The sequence below is a fragment of the Cherax quadricarinatus genome, chromosome 4 (genome assembly GCF_038502225.1).
Source record: "Cherax quadricarinatus isolate ZL_2023a chromosome 4, ASM3850222v1, whole genome shotgun sequence".
Classification (NCBI taxonomy): Eukaryota; Metazoa; Arthropoda; class Malacostraca; order Decapoda; family Parastacidae; genus Cherax; species Cherax quadricarinatus.
Genome location: NC_091295.1, coordinates 13,203,632 through 13,224,237, shown reverse-complemented (window position 1 = coordinate 13,224,237; position 20,606 = coordinate 13,203,632). Strand labels below are relative to the sequence as shown.

The following is a 20,606-nucleotide window of genomic DNA, read 5'->3' as shown; positions in this document are numbered from 1 at the left end:
TTTGAGTCCTATTTTAGGTCAATTGCATTGTTCCAGTAGACCAGATTCTTAGCAATGTAGCTAGTATATATTCCATTTTATCAGTTGAGCACAAGAAACCCAATAAAGTGATCAGAAATTGTTAATTTGGCCATTTTCACACAAATTTCAAAATAGGTTCCAGAATAAAAGCACAGGCATTCTTGGCATTAAATTAACATTTCCTCTGTTCATTAGTTATGTTTCCAGGCTTTACATACGAATTCCAATTTGATTTTTTATTCATGCAAAAAAAAAAATATTTATTGTTATGCAATATTGTAATAATTGTATAAATAATAACAGCACATTCATGACTGCGTATTAGGCCCATCAGTTGGACATGTATCGGACGAGTGGCATTTGTTTACTCTTAAATATCAGCAAAATTGAACAATTCTGCTAATTTGAGCTCAATTTCAAGCTATTTTCAGTCCTGAAAATCAATCAGAATCATCTATGTTTTTGTAATATATCTTGCATTCTTTCAAATGAGACCAAGAAACTGAGAATACAACCATAAAAATCATACAAAAAAAACACTGCAAAGTCGCTGTTTTAAACTAAAAAGTAATTTTTTTCCTCATTTTGCACTGTGTGCTGCAGGATTTTTTATATGGTGCACACTTACCTCATAGACCCATTCTCTCATATCTTGGCCCAAATGTACTGCTCACAGCTAGTGTGAGTGAGTTGAGCTCATGGTGTAGTACTATAGCACCAACAGTAACCTCAAACTCACAGTACTACAGCACAGACAATGAAAGGGTTAAGTATCAGCAGTATAGTAATGATGAAATTGTTTTCTATTATCACATTGTGCAGAGAAAATTCAATATATGCACCATGGAATACTATGATTTCAGGAAAAATAAGGCTGAACATCAAAATGGTATACAATACCGACAGGTTGTTAGGTAAGACACATATGCAACAGTTAGACAACTTTATTCCGAAACGTTTCGCCTACACAGTAGGCTTCTTCAGTCGAATACAGAAAGTAGGCAGGAACAGTAGAGATGTGAAGTCGATGTAATCAGTCCATCACCCTTAAAGTCGTAGAATTTGAGGTTGTCAGTCCCTCGGCCTGGAGAAGTTCAGTTCCATAGTCAGGAACTATCTGAAGATCAAGCGACAGTGCGGAGACTTAAATACTGTCGGAAGGAGAGGTGCAGGGTAGTAGTAGTAGTAATAGTAGTAGTGAGAGGCAACTGAGAGGTCATGTCCCTCTCAGATCCAACCCTTCTCACTTGAAAAGCTTGTTCAAGGTGTTTTCTGTACCAAGATGCCACGTGTTGCAGTGTCTGACAAGATGAACATCAAAATGGTATACAATACCGACAGGTTGTTAGGTAAGACACATATGCAACAGTTAGACAACTTTATTCCGAAACGTTTCGCCTACACAGTAGGCTTCTTCAGTCGAATACAGAAAGTAGGCAGGAACAGTAGAGATGTGAAGACGATGTAATCAGTCCATCACCCTTAAAGTCGTAGAATTTGAGGTTGTCAGTCCCTCGGCCTGGAGAAGTTCAGTTCCATAGTCAGGAACTATCTGAAGATCAAGCGACAGTGCGGAGACTTAAATACTGTCGGAAGGAGAGGTGCAGGGTAGTAGTAGTAGTAGTAGTAGTAATAGTAGTAGTGAGAGGCAACTGAGAGGTCATGTCCCTCTCAGATCCAACCCTTCTCACTTGAAAAGCTTGTTCAAGGTGTTTTCTGTACCAAGATGCCACGTGTTGCAGTGTCTGACAAGATGAACATCAAAATGGTATACAATACCGACAGGTTGTTAGGTAAGACACATATGCAACAGTTAGACAACTTTATTCCGAAACGTTTCGCCTACACAGTAGGCTTCTTCAGTCGAATACAGAAAGTAGGCAGGAACAGTAGAGATGTGAAGTCGATGTAATCAGTCCATCACCCTTAAAGTCGTAGAATTTGAGGTTGTCAGTCCCTCGGCCTGGAGAAGTTCAGTTCCATAGTCAGGAACTATCTGAAGATCAAGCGACAGTGCGGAGACTTAAATACTGTCGGAAGGAGAGGTGCAGGGTAGTAGTAGTAGTAATAGTAGTAGTGAGAGGCAACTGAGAGGTCATGTCCCTCTCAGATCCAACCCTTCTCACTTGAAAAGCTTGTTCAAGGTGTTTTCTGTACCAAGATGCCACGTGTTGCAGTGTCTGACAAGATGAACATCAAAATGGTATACTACTACTACTACCCTGCACCTCTCCTTCCGACAGTATTTAAGTCTCCGCACTGTCGCTTGATCTTCAGATAGTTCCTGACTATGGAACTGAACTTCTCCAGGCCGAGGGACTGACAACCTCAAATTCTACGACTTTAAGGGTGATGGACTGATTACATCGTCTTCACATCTCTACTGTTCCTGCCTACTTTCTGTATTCGACTGAAGAAGCCTACTGTGTAGGCGAAACGTTTCGGAATAAAGTTGTCTAACTGTTGCATATGTGTCTTACCTAACAACCTGTCGGTATTGTATACCATTTTGATGTTCATCTTGTCAGACACTGCAACACGTGGCATCTTGGTACAGAAAACACCTTGAACAAGCTTTTCAAGTGAGAAGGGTTGGATCTGAGAGGGACATGACCTCTCAGTTGCCTCTCACTACTACTATTACTACTACTACTACTACTACTACCCTGCACCTCTCCTTCCGACAGTATTTAAGTCTCCGCACTGTCGCTTGATCTTCAGATAGTTCCTGACTATGGAACTGAACTTCTCCAGGCCGAGGGACTGACAACCTCAAATTCTACGACTTTAAGGGTGATGGACTGATTACATCGTCTTCACATCTCTACTGTTCCTGCCTACTTTCTGTATTCGACTGAAGAAGCCTACTGTGTAGGCGAAACGTTTCGGAATAAAGTTGTCTAACTGTTGCATATGTGTCTTACCTAACAACCTGTCGGTATTGTATACCATTTTGATGTTCATCTTGTCAGACACTGCAACACGTGGCATCTTGGTACAGAAAACACCTTGAACAAGCTTTTCAAGTGAGAAGGGTTGGATCTGAGAGGGACATGACCTCTCAGTTGCCTCTCACTACTACTATTACTACTACTACTACCCTGCACCTCTCCTTCCGACAGTATTTAAGTCTCCGCACTGTCGCTTGATCTTCAGATAGTTCCTGACTATGGAACTGAACTTCTCCAGGCCGAGGGACTGACAACCTCAAATTCTACGACTTTAAGGGTGATGGACTGATTACATCGACTTCACATCTCTACTGTTCCTGCCTACTTTCTGTATTCGACTGAAGAAGCCTACTGTGTAGGCGAAACGTTTCGGAATAAAGTTGTCTAACTGTTGCATATGTGTCTTACCTAACAACCTGTCGGTATTGTATACCATTTTGATGTTCATCTTGTCAGACACTGCAACACGTGGCATCTTGGTACAGAAAACACCTTGAACAAGCTTTTCAAGTGAGAAGGGTTGGATCTGAGAGGGACATGACCTCTCAGTTGCCTCTCACTACTACTATTACTACTACTACTACTACTACTACCCTGCACCTCTCCTTCCGACAGTATTTAAGTCTCCGCACTGTCGCTTGATCTTCAGATAGTTCCTGACTATGGAACTGAACTTCTCCAGGCCGAGGGACTGACAACCTCAAATTCTACGACTTTAAGGGTGATGGACTGATTACATCGTCTTCACATCTCTACTGTTCCTGCCTACTTTCTGTATTCGACTGAAGAAGCCTACTGTGTAGGCGAAACGTTTCGGAATAAAGTTGTCTAACTGTTGCATATGTGTCTTACCTAACAACCTGTCGGTATTGTATACCATTTTGATGTTCATCTTGTCAGACACTGCAACACGTGGCATCTTGGTACAGAAAACACCTTGAACAAGCTTTTCAAGTGAGAAGGGTTGGATCTGAGAGGGACATGACCTCTCAGTTGCCTCTCACTACTACTATTACTACTACTACTACCCTGCACCTCTCCTTCCGACAGTATTTAAGTCTCCGCACTGTCGCTTGATCTTCAGATAGTTCCTGACTATGGAACTGAACTTCTCCAGGCCGAGGGACTGACAACCTCAAATTCTACGACTTTAAGGGTGATGGACTGATTACATCGACTTCACATCTCTACTGTTCCTGCCTACTTTCTGTATTCGACTGAAGAAGCCTACTGTGTAGGCGAAACGTTTCGGAATAAAGTTGTCTAACTGTTGCATATGTGTCTTACCTAACAAAAATAAGGCTCTACACACTTAACAGTTTTGCTCCCTTTTCACACCTACACACAAGTCCATTATCTTTAAGGGAAAGTCCTAATCACACTGTTGATATAAATGATCTCCAACTCAGCCAGTAGGAGTGTACTTATTTAATACCTACTAAGGTGTGTTATTCACTTGATTTTAAATCTTTTCATTTTTTCCCTGAATATTAACTATGGCACCAAGAGGAATTCTAATGATGCTGGAATTTTCAAGAAAGAAATTAGACTTGAACTTCTGGTTATTTCCCAAAATAAATTGAGACATAGTGGTGTGTATGTGAGAGGGAGTGATGGATAGTAACCAATAATTAGTTTAATTACATATGCATTTGCTTTTTGCACTCATTTGTCTACCCTTGTTATAGTTGTTCAATTTTTGAACATGTTGGCAATTGCTTGTACAGTATGAAAATGTTATTAAACACAATACTAGTATGAAGTTATGATAGTGACTGATGCAGCACCTGGTGTTTTGTTTGGGAGTTTTGAAGGAGGAGCACTGCAGCAGGCCTGCTGGCCTATGCTAGACAGGTCCAACTCTCACCCACTCATGTACTTATCTAACCGACTTTTAAATCTACCGAAGGATTTTGCTTCACTGATGCTACTTGGTTCATTCCACTCATCTGTAAATTTATTACCAAACCAGTGCTTTACAACATCTTTTCTAAATCTATTTTTTTCCAACGTCAACCCATTTCTGCAAGTCCCGTCATGGTTAGGTATTTTTAGTACGTTATTTATATTTCCAATACAGTGGACCCCCGCATAATGATTACCTCCGAATGCGACCAATTATGTAAGTGTATTTATGTAAGTGCGTTTGTACGTGTATGTTTGGGGGTCTGAAATGGACTAATCTACTTCACAATATTCCTTATGGGAATAAATTCGGTCAGTACTGGCACCTGAACATACTTATGGAGTGAAAAAATATCGTTAACCGGGGGTCCACTGTATTCCTGTTTTCCAGAGTAGTATCGAGCCTTGCCTATTTTTTGTGGAAGGAATTCTGTACAGACTAAACTACAATGAGTCACTGGCTGTTACTGCCTGCTACCTGTTTGTACTTCAAAGTTGTTACATTCAGTTCCTTTAGTCATTCCTTGTTCATCCCCTTAGCTCTTGAACTAGTCTTGAAAATGTAGCCCACCCAACCTTCTTTCTCCTGTTTCACTTCTGTTACCTTATCAAAGACTTCCAAATGGTTGGCAAAACAAAATTTGCCATCTCTAAACCCATATTGGTCATTGTTTATGAAATTACTTCTCTCTGAGCTCTCTACCACTCCTGCTGGCTTTCTTCTCTATTACCTTGTATGGCATACATGCCAGAAAAACTGGCCTATATTTCAATGACTTTTGCCTATCAACTTCCTTAATTGTAGGTACATTTGCTGTCTTCCAAGTCTCTGGCAACTGTCCTGTGGTCATTGACTTGTTGCAGACCATGGCAAGCATTTCAGACAGTACTTCTCTTTCTTCTTTCAACAAACCGGCCATATCCTATCGAAGCAGGGTGACCCAAAAAGAAAAACTTTCATCATCATTCACTCCATCACTGTCTTGCCAGAGAGGTACTTTACAGTTATAAAACTTAAACATTAACACCCCTCCTTCAGAGTGCAGACACTGTACTTCCCATCTCCAGGACTCAAGTCCAGTCTACCGTTTTCCCTGAATCCCTTCATAAATGTTACCTTGCTCACACTTCAGCAGCACATCAAGTATTAAAAACCATGCGTCTCCATCCACTCCTATTAAATATGCTCACGCACACTTGCTGGAAGTCCAAGCCCCTCGCACACAAAACCTCCTTTACCCCCTTCCTCTAACCTTTCCTAGGCCGGCCCCTACCCCGCCTTCCCTCCACTACAGATTTATACACTCAAGGTCATTCCATTTCATTCCATTCTCTCTACATGTTCGAACCACCTCAACAACCCTTCCTTAGCCCTCTGGACAACAGTTTTTGGCAATCCCGCACCTCCTCCTAACTTCCAAACTATGAATTCTGTGCATTATAATCACACCACACATTCCCCTCAGACATGACGTCACTGCCTCCAGCCTTCTCCTTGCTGCAACATTCATCACTCATGCTTCACACCCATATAAGAGCGTTGGTATGACTGCTTTCATACATTCCCCTCTTTACTTCCAAGGACAAAGTTCTTTGTCTCCACAGACTCCTAAGTGCACTGCTCACCCTTTTCCCCTCATCAGTTCTATGATTCATCTCATCTTTTATCAACCCATTTGCTGACACGTCCACTCCCAAATATCTGAATGCATTCACTTCCTCCATACTCTCTCCCTCCAATCTGATATCCAACCTTTCGTCACCTAATCTTTTTATCATCATAACCTTACTCTTTCCTATATTCACTTTTAATTTTCTTCTTTTACACACCCTACCAAATTCATCCACCAACCTCTGCAACTGCTCTTCAGAATCTCCCAAGAGCACATGTCATGAGCAAAAAGCAGCTGTGACAACTCCCACTTTGTGTTTGATTCTTTATCTTTTAACTCCACACCGCTTGCCAGGACCCTCGCATTCACTTCTCTTACAACCCTATCTATAATTATATTGAACAACCACGGTGACATCACACATCCTTGTCTAAGGCTTACTTTTACTGAGAAATAATCTCCCTCTTTCCTGCATACTCTAACCTGAGCCTCACTATCCTCATAAAAATTCTTCACTGCTTTCAGTAACCTGCCTCCTATACCATACACCTGCAACACCTACAACATCTGCCACATTGCCCCCCTATCCACCCTGTCATATGCCTTTTCCAAATCCATAAATGCCACAAAAACCTCTTTGGCTTTATCTAAATACTGTTCACCTATGTGTTTCACTGTAAACACTTCATCTACACACCCCCTACCTATCCTAAAGCCTCCTTGTTCATCTGCTATCCTACTCTCCATCTTACTCTTAATTCTTTCAATAATAACTCTACCATACACCTTACCAGGTATACTCAACAGATATTTTTTTTTTCAACAAACCGGCCATATCCCACCAAGGCAGGGTGGCCCAAAAAGAAAAATGAAAGTTTCTCTTTTTAAATTTAGCAATTTATACAAGAGAAGAGGTTACTAGCCCCTTTCCCCCGGCATTTTAGTCGCCTCTTATGACACGCATGGCTTATGGAGGAAGAATTCTGTTCCACTTCCCCATGGAGATAAGAGGAAATAAACAAGAACTAGAAAGAAAATAGCAGAAAACCCAGAGGGGTGTGTGTATATATATACAGTGGTCCCTCGCTTTTTGTAGTTCTCGGCAATCGTAAATTTTGCCAATTATAGGAGTATTTTCGTATAAACATGGACTCGCTTTTCATAGGTTGACTCGCGAATAGTAGTTCGTCCGGGACCCGTATGCACGGTGTGAGCCGGGGCTGCCTCCCTACCCAGCCAGTCTGGCATTGTTTACCAGTGAGTGAAGGTCCCCTCAAGTGCTCCTACGAAATATTTCATAATATTCCACTCATTTTGGTGCTTGCAAGTACTAAATAAGCTACCATGGCTCCAAAGAAAGCTCCTAGTGCCAAGCCTGTGGTAAAGAAGGTGAGAAATATGTACAGTGACAGTCTTGGGCCATTTTAGGGAAGTGTTAGAGACGCCAGAAACAGAGCTCTCTCCACAGTTACTTTGCGAGACAGGACTAGAGTGACTCTCAAGGTGGTCCTAGTGGCATTAAGAAACAGAGAAGAGAAGCAACCCCAGAGAAGCAAATGGTACCTGAGGTGTTGCTGGAAGGGGATTCCCCTTCCAAACTGTAAACAATCCAATCTCTCTCCTCCTCCAGTCTCCCATACACTAAGAAGAATCTCCAATAAAGGTAAGTGTTATGCTGTTAATGTTTCATTCATCATTTCCCATTGTATTGTTTATGTACTACATGTATATTTCATGTAAAAAAATTTTGTTTTAATACTTCTGGGTGTCAGGAACAGATTAATTGTATTTACATTATTTCTTATGGGGAAAACTGATTTGCAAATCGTAAATTTTGTTTATAATAGCTCCTCCAGGAACGGATTAATTACGAAAAACGAGGGACCACTGTATATGCTTGTACATGTATGTGTAGTGTGACCTAAGTGTAAGTAGCAAGACGTACCTGAAATCTTGCACGTTTATGAGGCAGGAAAAAGAACACCAGCAATCCTACCATCATGCAAAACAATAATAGGCTTTCGTTTTACACTCACTTGGCAGGACGGTAGTACCTCCCTGGGCAGTTGCTGTTTACCAACCTACTACCTAAAACTCAACAGACTTAACCCCCCTGTAATTTTTGCACTCTTTTGTCCCCGTTGCCTTTATACAAAGGAGCTATGCAAGCTCTCTGCCAATCCCTAGGTACCTTACCTTCTTCCAGACATTTATTAAATAATAGCACCAACCACTCGAAAACTATATCCCCATCTGCTTTTAATATTCTATCTTTATCCCAGCTGCCTTACCCCCTTCCATTCTACCCACTGCCTCACAAACTTCCTCCACACTCACACCTGGCATCTCCTCACTCCTAGAAGATGTTATTCCTCCTTGCCCTATACACGAAATCACAGCTTTGTTATCTTTATCAACATTTAAGAGTTCCTCAAAATATTCCCTCCATCTTCCCGATACCTCTAACTCCATTTAATAACTCTCCTCTCCTGTTTTTAACTGACAAATCCATTTGTTCCCTAGGCTTCCTCAGCTTGTTAATCTCACTCCAAAACTTGCTTATTTTCAACAAAATTTGTTGATAACATCTCACCCACTCTCTCATATGCTCTCTTTTTACATTGCTTCACCACTCTCTTAACCTCTTTTTTTTTTTTCTATATATTCTTCCCTCCTTGCATCACTTCTACTTTGTAAAAACCTCTCATATGCTAACTTTTTCTCCCTTACTACTCTCTTTACATAATCATTCCACCAGTCACTCTTCTTCCCTCCTGCACCCACTTTCCTGTAACCACAAACTTCTGCTGAACACTCTTAACACTACATTTTTAAACCTACCCCATACCTCTTCAACCCCATTGCCTATACTCTCACTAGCCCATCTATCCTCCAATAGTTGTTTATATCTTACCCTGACTGCCTCCTCTTTTAGTTTATAAACCTTCACCTCTCTCTTACTTGCTGCTTCTATTTTCCTTGTATCCCATCTACCTCTTACTCTCACTGTAGCTACAACAAAAAAGTGATCTGATATATCTGTGGCCTCTCTATAAACATGTACATCCTGAAGTCTACTCCACAGTCTATTATCTACCAATACATAGTCCAACAAACTACTGTCATTACACCCTACATCATATCTTTTAACTTTTGTTTTTCTTTTTGGGTCACCCTGCTTCAGTGGGATATGACCAGTTTGTTGAAAGAAGAAAGAGAAGTACTGTCTGAATCGCTAGCCATGATCTACAAGAAGTCATAAACGTGCAACATTTCAGATACGTCTTGCACACCCCTCTGGGTTTTCTTCTATTTTCCTACTTGTTCTTGTTTATTTCCTCCTATCTCCATGGGGAAGTAGAACAAAATTCTTCTTCCCTAAGCCATGCATGTCGTAAGAGGCGACTTAAATGTGGGGAGCATGCGGCTAGTGACTCCCTTCTGTATACACTACAGGGGGGTTACTAACCACTTGCTTCTGGCATTTTAGTTGCCATAGTTTCTTAGAAGTTGTTTCTTTCATGATTGTCTTCTTGGCTCTTCCATCATCACTTATATTCATTTTGAGTGCCATAATTACTATCCAGAGACAAGCTTGGTTGATAATATGATGGGAAATAGACCAACAAACTCAGACACTATCATATGGTACATGTCCAGACAGATTGATTAGTTTAGACCAAGCAGCGATGCTAGGCCTTCCCCCTCACCAAAACAGTGTCCTTGCCCAAGGAATGGAGGGACCCTCCATGACAGTAATGTGCACCACTAATTTTTCCTTTACAGGCCATAATGATAATGGCATGTTATTATTGATGATGGAACCAGTAAATTTGTCACATAATATTGAAAATGTCATGTAAGATCACATGACTTGTGGTTGTCTAATGTATTTTGAGGTATGTTTGTACTTGGACCCTACTTAGCCTTCAGGCATCCTCAGGCATTGTATAGATTTGCAGCCTCTGGCCTGTCAGGAAACTAATACACTATAACAAATAACCCGTTTATAAGAGACTGAAACTTATGACGCGTTTTGGTCCGACTTTGGACCATTAACTAGTCACACAGAAAAGTAAAGAGAAGGGACCCAGAATATATGTGGGGGGGGGGTTAGTTTATTAAGAGGAGGGACTAGTATAAAGTGGTAGTTGTAGTAGAAAAAATAGTGCAGCAGTGGTAAGTGGCAATAAGAAGGTGGTGGTAGTGAAAAAAGTCAGAGGGTGGAGTTAGTGGTAGAAGTAATAGTGGAGGTAGTCAGAGAAGGAGAGCTAATGGCTCACAAGGATAGGACCAAATCCCAGTGGGACGAAACCCCATGGAACAAAACCTGCCTACGCAGTTGACAGGAAAGGCAAAAAAAAAAAAAAAAAATAAAAAGTAGGAAAGAAGATAAAGATCAGGTCTTCATAAGTTCTGAAGTTTGGAGCATTTGACAATGTAATGAGAATGGAAAGCATCTACAGAGACAAAGCCAGGACTAAGATTCATATTAGAAAAGTTGTTCTGCATAATTGGGAAGAAATCAGAGAGGACACATCACAAGAGGTGTCCCACAGGGGTCAATTGGGCCTTTGTTGTTCACAATATACGTAAATGACATAGATGAGAGATGGACGCTGTATTAAAAAAAAAAAATGAGCAAGTTTGCCAGTGACACCACAATAGGCCATTGGATTAATTGTAATGAGGACACTAGAGCACTGCAAGAAGATCTGAAAAGATTGATGCACTGGATGGAGAAGTGGCAGGCAGTTTAATATAGACAAATGCAAAGTTCTAAGCTTTGGAAAAGAAAATAACCATGCAATAAAATAAATAATGTAGATCTTAATATTAATCACTCTGGATACTAGAAAGATTTAGAATTTATGGTTAGCAGTAATCTAAAGTTGAGACAACAGTGTGTAAGTGTTCAAAATAAAGCAAATAGAATTCTTGGCTTCATATAATGAAGTCCCTGCATTATTACTTCAGCTCTCTCTATCATTGGAAAACTTATAGAGAAGAACATAAAGAGGGAACACTGCAACGGGCCTACTGACCCATGTGGAGCAGGTCCATGATCCAACCCCTTTCCCCCCCCCCCTCCCCCCAATTAGTCCAATGACCCATCTCCCCGGATTAGCCCAATGACCCACCCATTCTGGTCACCCCCACTCAAGGATGGAGCACAGCACCAGACCCAGCAGCACAAACTAGTCAGGTCAAACTCACACCCACCCACACCCACTCTATGTATTTATCTAACCTATTTTTAAAACTAGACAATGTTTTAGCCTCAATAACTGTACTCGGGAGTTTGTTCCATTCATCCACGACTATTACCAAACCAGTGATTTCCTATATCCTTCCTGAATCTGAATTTTTCTAACTTGAAACTATTGCTGCAAGTCCTGTCTTGGCTGGAAATTTTCAGCACTCTATTTACATCCCCTTTATTTATTCCTGGTTTCCATTTATACACCTTGATCATATCCCCCCTAATTCTTCGCCTTTCAAGAGAGTGCAGATTCAGGGCCCTCAGTCTATCCTCATTGGGAAGATTTCTGATACATGGGATCATCTTTGTCATCCTCCTCTGTACGTTTTCCAGAGCATTTATGTCCATTCTGTAATATGGTGACCAGAACTGAGCAGCATAGTCTAAATGAGGCCTAACCAAGGATATATAGAGTTGAAGAACAACCTGAGGACTTCTATTATTTATACTTCTAGATATGAAGCCAAGAATTCTGTTAGCTCTATTGCAAACACTAATGCACTGTTGTCTTGGTTTTAGATTACTGCTAACCAGAACTTCTAAATCCTTTTTGCAATCAGTAGTATTAAGATCCACATTATTTAGCTTATATGTGGCATGGTTATTTAACTGTCCAACATTTAGAACTTTGCATTTGTTGATCCCGTTTCGGAAATCATTCCTACTGAGGGCCCTGAATATGCACTCTAGAAAGATGTAGAATTATGGGACACATGATTGAGGTGTATAAATGGAAAAGAGGAATAAATGATGGGCTGTAAATAACACGTTTAAAATATCTAACCAAGGCAAGACTCTGAGCAGTGGGTTCAAGTTGGAAAAACGTAGATTTAGAAAGGATATAGGAAAGCATTGATTTGGTAAGAGTTGTGGGTGAGTGGAACACACTCATGAGTAGCATCATTGAAGCTAAAACATTGTTAAGCTTTAATGATAACCTATAGGTTAGACAAGTACAGGAGTTGGGAGAGTCAGACCTGCCTAGCATGGGCCACTAGGTTTGCTGCATTTCTCCTTCTTTATTTTCTTAAGACAGCACCTGTGAAGGCTAGAAGAAGGGTTAACAGTTTTGGCAAAGATCCGGTTAATAGGGTGAAGAACAAAAAGGCACAATACTGTGACTGGAACAAAACACAAATAACTCGCACATAGAAGAGCGAAGCTCACAATGACATTTCTGTTCGTCTTGGACCATTTGCAGAGGCACACAAACGAAAGATAGAGGAAGCCAGTATATATACAGGCGAGCAGACAGGGACGGGACCAAGGGAGGAAGTAGTTGTAGAGTAGCATGTGTGGGACAAGATATATATAGAAAGGGGGAGTGATGGGTGAAGGAAGACAAAAGTAGTAGAAAAGGAAGTAGTAGTAGTGGGATTGGGGTCAGTCAAAGGAGAAGAAAGAGGAACACTGCAGGAGAGCTAAGGGCCCACAAAGAAAAGGACCAAAAACACAGAGGGGGAAGATGAAGGACAGGATGCCCTAAGGCAAAAGAAAGAAAAAAAAATAAAAAGAAAGAAGAAGGAAAAACAGGAAAGGAGAGGAGGCAGAAAGAGGAGAAGAAATTATCGGGTTAATTTAAGCCGCCTGTGTTCTGGAGGTTAGAGCATTTGACGATGTAATAAGAAATGAAGGCATTTACAGAGAAAAAGCCAGGACTAAGATTCATACAAGGAAAGTTGCGAATAAGGGATGATTCATCAAGATGGCGACTGAAAGTTAGAAGTAGGGAAAAGAGTTCTGGCAGAGGACCAGTCAGTAAGATGATTGCAATCTCTAACATAGTAGGTCTATAATAGGTCATACCATGGATTTTTTGGTTAGATTTGGTAAAGCTGTTTTTAAATTATGTAATTGAAATTTAACAATCCTACAAATCAGCAAAATATGCTTATCTTAATCTTTTCTCATATAGCCTTCATACTTTAAAAGCATTCATCACATACTGTAACCTTGCAGAATGTGTATTGTAACTTCGAATGTGTAATGGTTTGTGCATCATTGGCATGAAACACACCTCAGAAGAGGTGCATTTCATGCCAATGATCCTTTAGATCCAGGGAATGAGACCTTTCCTTCTCTTCCTTGGATTTAACCCTTAAAAGGTCCAAACGTATATATACGTTCACTCGTGCAGCGCCCCGAATATTTTGAAAAAAAAAAATTATAAAAAAAAAAATTTTTTTTTTTTTTTTTTTTTTTTTTTTTTTTTTTTAAGTATTTTAGAATAAAAAAATTAGGGTCACTACTTACCGAGATATGAGGCTGAGAAGTTGGCACTGGATGCTCATGTGACAGCAACATCGAGTCCTGCCGCTTGCAGAAGTGTTGCCGATATACCTTTTTTTCTATTTTTCATATTTTATGTAATTTTTATGTTTTGATAATTACAATTTGTAGTAGTTCTTATCATTTTATAACCAATCTTTGTTCTGACACTAGTATTAGGTACTGAAATTGTACTCAAATTGTCACAAACACACTGACAGGTGGACATTTACACCTGCCTTAGATATTTACTATTGTCTTGGAATATATACAAAGTATTTATATGTCCCAGCAATGTTTTGGGTATGTGGAAGTATATAATAACAATGAGGAGGAGGAGAAGAATAATACGTAATAATAATAGGTAACTAGGTAGTAGGTTGGTAAACAGCAACCGCCTAGGGAGGTACTACCGTCCTGCCAAGTGAGTGTACAACGAAAACTTGTAATTGTTTTACATGATGGTAGGATTGCTGGTGTCTTTTGTCTGTCTCATAAACATGCAAGATTTCAGGTATGTCTTGCTACTTCTACTTGCACTTAGGTCACGCTACACATACATGTACAAACATATATATACACACCCCTCTGGGTATTCTTCTATTTTCTTTCTAGTTCTTGTTCTCGTTTATTTCCTCTTACCTCCATGGGGAAGCGGAACAGAATTCTTCCTCCGTAAGCCATGCGTGTTGTAAGAGGCGACTAAAATGCCGGGAGCAAGGGGCTAGTAACCCCTTCTCCCGTATAAATTACTAAATTTAAAAGAGAAACTTTTCGTTTTTCTTTTTGGGCCACCCTGCCTTGGTGGGATATGGCTGGTGTGTTGAAAGAAAGAAAGAATAATAGGTAATTCAATTCAAGTTTATTCTCTATAAAGGTTACAATGTGGGGTTTACAGGTTTTGGGTATTGTGTGGTTTACATGTTATAAAATACTAATTACAGAGGGGGCCACTAGGACACCTAGCCTGGCTAGGCATTTCGAGCAGACTTAGATTAATTCTTAACATTAAATCCTTACAGATTGTGGTATTAAGGCTTAAGTGACTACATCATAATTTGTGAGTTTAGCAATGTGAATGCTATCGTTTTGGCACAATACAAAGTGTCTATATTGGAGTATCATAGGCAAACTTATGACTAGTTAGGATTTATTATTTTAAGATTAAGATTAGTATTTCTGGGTTTATAGTCAGTGGGTGAGTGAGTGTAATTGTGAACCACCAGGTGGTTATCATGTAGTTAGTTGTCGGGGTGGATCAGGGAAATGAGATGTTTTCTAACTGTAGTTTTGAAAGTAATGAATGTGTCTGCAGTTCTAGAGTTTTCAGTTAGGGTGTTCCAGATTTTATGTCGTTTGAAGTACATTGAATTTCTGTAAAGGTTTAGTCGAACACGGGGAATGTCATAGAGATGTTTGTGTCTGGTGTTATGCCTGTGGATCCTGTCACAACTATCAAGAAAGCATTTTAGGTCAAGGTTAATATTGGAATTTAAGGTCCTGTAGATATAGATTGCACAGTAGTAAGTGTGGATGTTCTGAACAGGGAGTAAGTTTAGATCTATGAAGAGTGGGGGGGGGGGGGTGTTGCCAGGGATGGGATTTAGTGATTATTCTTACTGAGGCTTTTTGTTGGTGTATTGCTGCAGTTGAACCCCAAGCACAGGTAGCATAGGTGAGGTATGGATATGTAAGTGAATGGTATAGTGTGAGAAGTGCAGTTTGCGGCACATAGTATCGTATCTTGGAGAGGATCCCCACCGTTGTGGAAACTTTTTTTTGTTGTGTTGGATATGGGTGCTGAAATTTAGGTTGTTGTCGAGGTATAGGCCAAGGAATTTGCCCTCATTATGTCTGGCAATTAGAGTGTTGTCGATCTTAATGTTAAGTTGCGCAACACCTGCTCTGCTACCAAACATAATATAGTAGGTTTTGCCAGTGTTAAGTGTAAGTTTATTGGCTGTCATCCAAGTCGATATTTTGAGCAGCTCCTCGTTAACAATGGTGTTGAGGGTGGCAAGATTAGGGTGGGAGATGACTTAAGTCGTGTCGTCAGCAAAGAGAATGGGTTTCAGGTGTTGGGATATGTTTGGAAGATCATTGATGTAAATGAGGAAGAGCAGGGGTCCAAGGATGCTTCCCTGCGGAACTCCAGTATCAAGTGGTCGTATTGATGAGGCTGTGTCTTTAATTGTGACATACTGATACCTATTAGAAATGTGGGATTTAAAATATGCAAGCACATGGCCTCTTATACCATAGTGGTCAAGTTTATGGAGTAGGCTGCTGTGGTCTACTGTGCCGAACGGTTTTCTTAGGTCAATAAAAATTCCTAGCAGATATTCCTTATTTTCCAATGCTGTGTAAAGCAGGTCTAGCATTTTTATAATTGCATCATTAGTGCTTTTATTTTTCCTGAATCCAAATTGGCAGGGATTGAGTATGTTTTGTGATGTTATAAATGAATATAGTTCCCTTGAAGCATGAAAAACAAAGTCCACCCCTCACAGTGGCATGATAAGTTGAGATAACTGATAAGAGCTGATGTTTGATGAGCATACACGAGGGTGGGGGAGGGTGCAGCTGATAAGAAAAGTTTAGAGGTGATATTTGATGAGCATTGCCTTCACTTTGTTTTCCCTGGTACACAAACATGTCTGCCTGTCTATTTTTCTGTCTGTCAAGCTCCCTGTCTGTCTATCTGTCTAGCTCTCTGTCTCAGAGATAGCCACAAGACTGCATTGCCATCACGTTTACTCACATCTTCAAGCAGAGTATAGCACTTTGTCTGGATTTTTTGGGTTATCCTCGGTAATTTACACTATGTATACTTGTATTTATGTGTACCTGTGAGACACAGACTGATAGAAAGAGAGACATTGAAAGAGATAGAGACAAAGACAGAGACAAACACAGATAGACAGAGGTAGACAGCAATAGAGACAGAGGAAGACAGAGAGAGAGAGATAGAGACGGACAGAGATAGACAGACCCTAAACTTGGGGTTAACATGACTTTCCCCCTAAAAGAGGAGTGTTAATATGACATTACATCAGTGAATCCTTGGTGTTTGCCGCACTGTTTGCTCTAGCTGGCGCTCAATTTAACTGGCGCTCCCACAAGGTACTACGTGGTCCGTATATATACGTTTGGACCGTTTAAGGGTTAATCTAAATACTTGCCATTCTTCAGGTGTTAGTTGTCCACTACTAGTTTAGTGCTTCTCCCTGAAAAAAATATGCAAGAAACTAATGATAAGAAACTAGGATCCTTCCATAAACAAATATTCACGAATGTTTGTCAGGTTCTTGGCAACAGCAAATTGTCAGGTTTTGATAGCAAATATTGGTTTAACCTTTTTTTTTTTTTTTTAAGAAAGCCTCTTTCTTGAAACTTGGAACACTTAAGCATGTGTATAAACCAGGCTTCTTAATATGAACCGTCTGGTCCACAGCTGTTTGGTTTTCAAATTAAATTTGGGAGTTTCAGTGCTGGAGCAGTAATAAGTGCAGTTAAACCAAACTCATCACACTTATTATTGGTACATAGGGACAACTTTTGTGCTAGATTCTCATATTTGGGCTAAGCTATTTTCTTAAATTTAATTATTTTTTTATGAGGTCTTTTGGTGGGAGTACGTGTGCTATTTAGGGTAAGTGGTACCAATTATTTGCAAGTTTTGTTTGACATATGCTAATTTATTTTTTTTTTTTTTCAGAGATGCATCGACATTCTAATTGAGAAAGAATATCTAGAAAGAATAGATGGTCAGAAGGATACATATAGTTATCTCGCATAAGTTCACTTTGCATACGTAGGTAAAAAATCAGAAATCACAATGGCCAGGCATTGTGTATTTAGGAGAAAGTGCTGTGTGGTTAGCCACTGCAGGTTATGTAATGAACTGCCATGTAATCTGGGGCAAGTTTTTCAGAAGCAATAGAAGCCTCCCTGCGACTTCAGGAAAGTTTGAGTGTTGACGCAGCCACAAGGCATGTATCAACATAATACTTCATATAGTTATGTATACAAATCAATGGCCCATTCATTATAAGGTTAAATTTGCTTGGTAGGAAATATTCATATTTTAGGTTTTAAATATTTTTCTCAAACTTTTATTTTCTAAATGGACAGCATTACATCAGGCAAGTTTAAACATTTTTCATCATAACTTTGTTTTAACCTAATACTGTCCTGACATGTTTTGCAAGATATTCATTTGTGTTTAAGCAAATGTTAAATAAAAACTGAATGCAGTCTCATTTTCTGTATTATGACCAGGAAGAGAGTCTGTACTTAAGTCTATTTGAAAACAGTCTTGAGTCGTGGTTTACATCTCACTGTACTTGCATCGGGTGCTTTGCCTCATCATTTCCATAAAAATGCTCTTATCATTAAGCAGTCTTTATGGACTTTGTTACTTAGGAACATCAAAATATGTTATGAAAACAGATTAATTCTTTGTCTCGATATTGAATATTGACGTGATACACCTAATGGATATTTTGTTGCATTGGACTACCCAAAGTTCATTGTGTTACTTGAGATATTACTATTAAAAAATGATATTTCAGATTTTGATAATTCTTTTTACAGTTGCAGGAGGGTATTCAAAATTTGTGAAGATTCAGGTTTATATCAGTATTTTTTTTTTGACTAAAATTACTGTAATGCCAACTTCGTTTTAAATTATTCAAAACACAACATTTTTCAACAACACTGGAGTATTTTGGAATATGATCGAAAAGGAGATAATACTTTAAACACTAGAATACCCATGAAATTATATGCCAAACTAAACAATGCAGATAGAGCATCACAAGTATTCTCTTTCTCGTCTCATTCTCTTTTTTTTTTTCTACCTTTTTCTCGTCCATTTCCTCTTTCACTCTCCTTTTTTCCTGTCTTTCTCTGCCCTTTTCTCTCTTCCTATGTTTTGTCTTTTTAGTCTTCTCTCATTCATTAACACAAATGTTTTTACAGGGTTGGGCTAAGAGTTCCTGCCTTTATTTAGTAGTTAAGAGCTGTTACCTACCTCAGCTCATTTAAAACCCTTCCCAAGCATTATCTTTAAATCTTCTATTTGCCTTTTCCTCAATGTTTTTTGTTATTTCCCCATACATATATGAAATATTTCCTCATCTTAGCTTCCCATCCAGGTAAAGGTGGTTTTGTGTATAAGGGGCTTGGACATACAGCAAGCATGTGTGAGCATGTTAGTGGAGACGAATGGTTTTTGGAACTTGATGAGCTGTTGTAGTGTGAGCATGAGTCCTGGGAGTGGGAAATGCAGTGCCTGCACTCTAAAGGATATTGGCTCTTTAGAGTGACAGCTAACTGTCGTATCTGCTCTCCTCTTACAAGACATCATTCAATTATCATTGTCTTGTAAGAGGAGAGCAAATACAACAGTTTGGATATCACACTTAAACTGAAAATCTACCAAACCCCTCCTTTAGAGTGCAAGCACTGGACTTCCCACCTCCAGAACTTAAGTCTGGTTAACCAGTTTCTCTAAATCCCTTCACAAAGTATTACCCTGATCACACTCCAACAGCTGGTCAAGTCCCAAAAACTATTCGTCTCCACTCATTCCTACCTAACATGCTCACACGTCTTCTGTATGTCCAAGCCCCTTGCACGCGCTAGGTAGGAATGAATGGAGACGAATAGTTTTTTGGAACTTGACCAGCTGTTGGAGTGTGATCAGGGTAACACACACGCACACACGTGCACATGTACACGTACACACACACTTACACACATACACACACACATACACGTACACACTTACATGTACACACACACATGTACACACACACACGTACACACACACATGTACACACACACACACGTACACACACACGTACACACACACGTACACATACACGTACACACACACGTACACACACATACACACACACGTACACATACACACGTACACATACGCGTACACACACACGTACACACACACACATACACATGTACACACACACACGTACACACACACACGTACGGCGGGGCCAGGAGCTAAGACTAGACCTCTGCAACCACAAATAGGTGAGTACACACACGTACACACACACACGGGGCAAGGAGCTCGGACTCGACCCCCGCAACCAACCCCAACTAGGTGAGTACACGTACACACACACACACGTACACCACACACACGTACACCACACACACACACACACACACACACACACACACACACACACACACACACACACACACACACACACACATATACACACACACACACACACACACACACACACACACATACACACACACACACATACACACACACACACACACACACACACACACACACACACACACACACATACACACATACACACATACACACATACACACACACACACACACACACACACACACACACACACACGTGCGCGTACAAACACATACGCGTATACACGTACACACACGTACACACACGTACACACACATACACACATACACACACGTACACACACACATGTACACACACATACATGTAGACACATGTACACACGCGCATGCATACACGTATGCATGCGCACATGTACGCATGCACAC

At 40.1% G+C, this 20,606-nt stretch overlaps 1 protein-coding gene across 3 annotated transcripts in view; it reads left to right on the top strand.

Annotated features, from left to right (window-relative positions):
- Cul1 (cullin 1) overlaps positions 1-19,313 on the top strand; it is a 295,830-nt gene extending 276,517 nt beyond the window's left edge. For 2 of the 3 annotated variants that reach the window (XM_070094495.1, XM_070094488.1), the window contains exon 18: positions 17,740-17,962. In XM_070094495.1, coding sequence (XP_069950596.1) covers positions 17,740-17,820 — 81 coding nt within the window. In that variant the 3' untranslated portion in view covers positions 17,821-17,962. Of the gene's footprint in view, positions 1-17,739 lie in introns of all 3 variants that reach the window. The other variant, XM_053770358.2, reaches the window with a different exon arrangement.
- Positions 19,314-20,606: the final 1,293 nt, after the last annotated feature.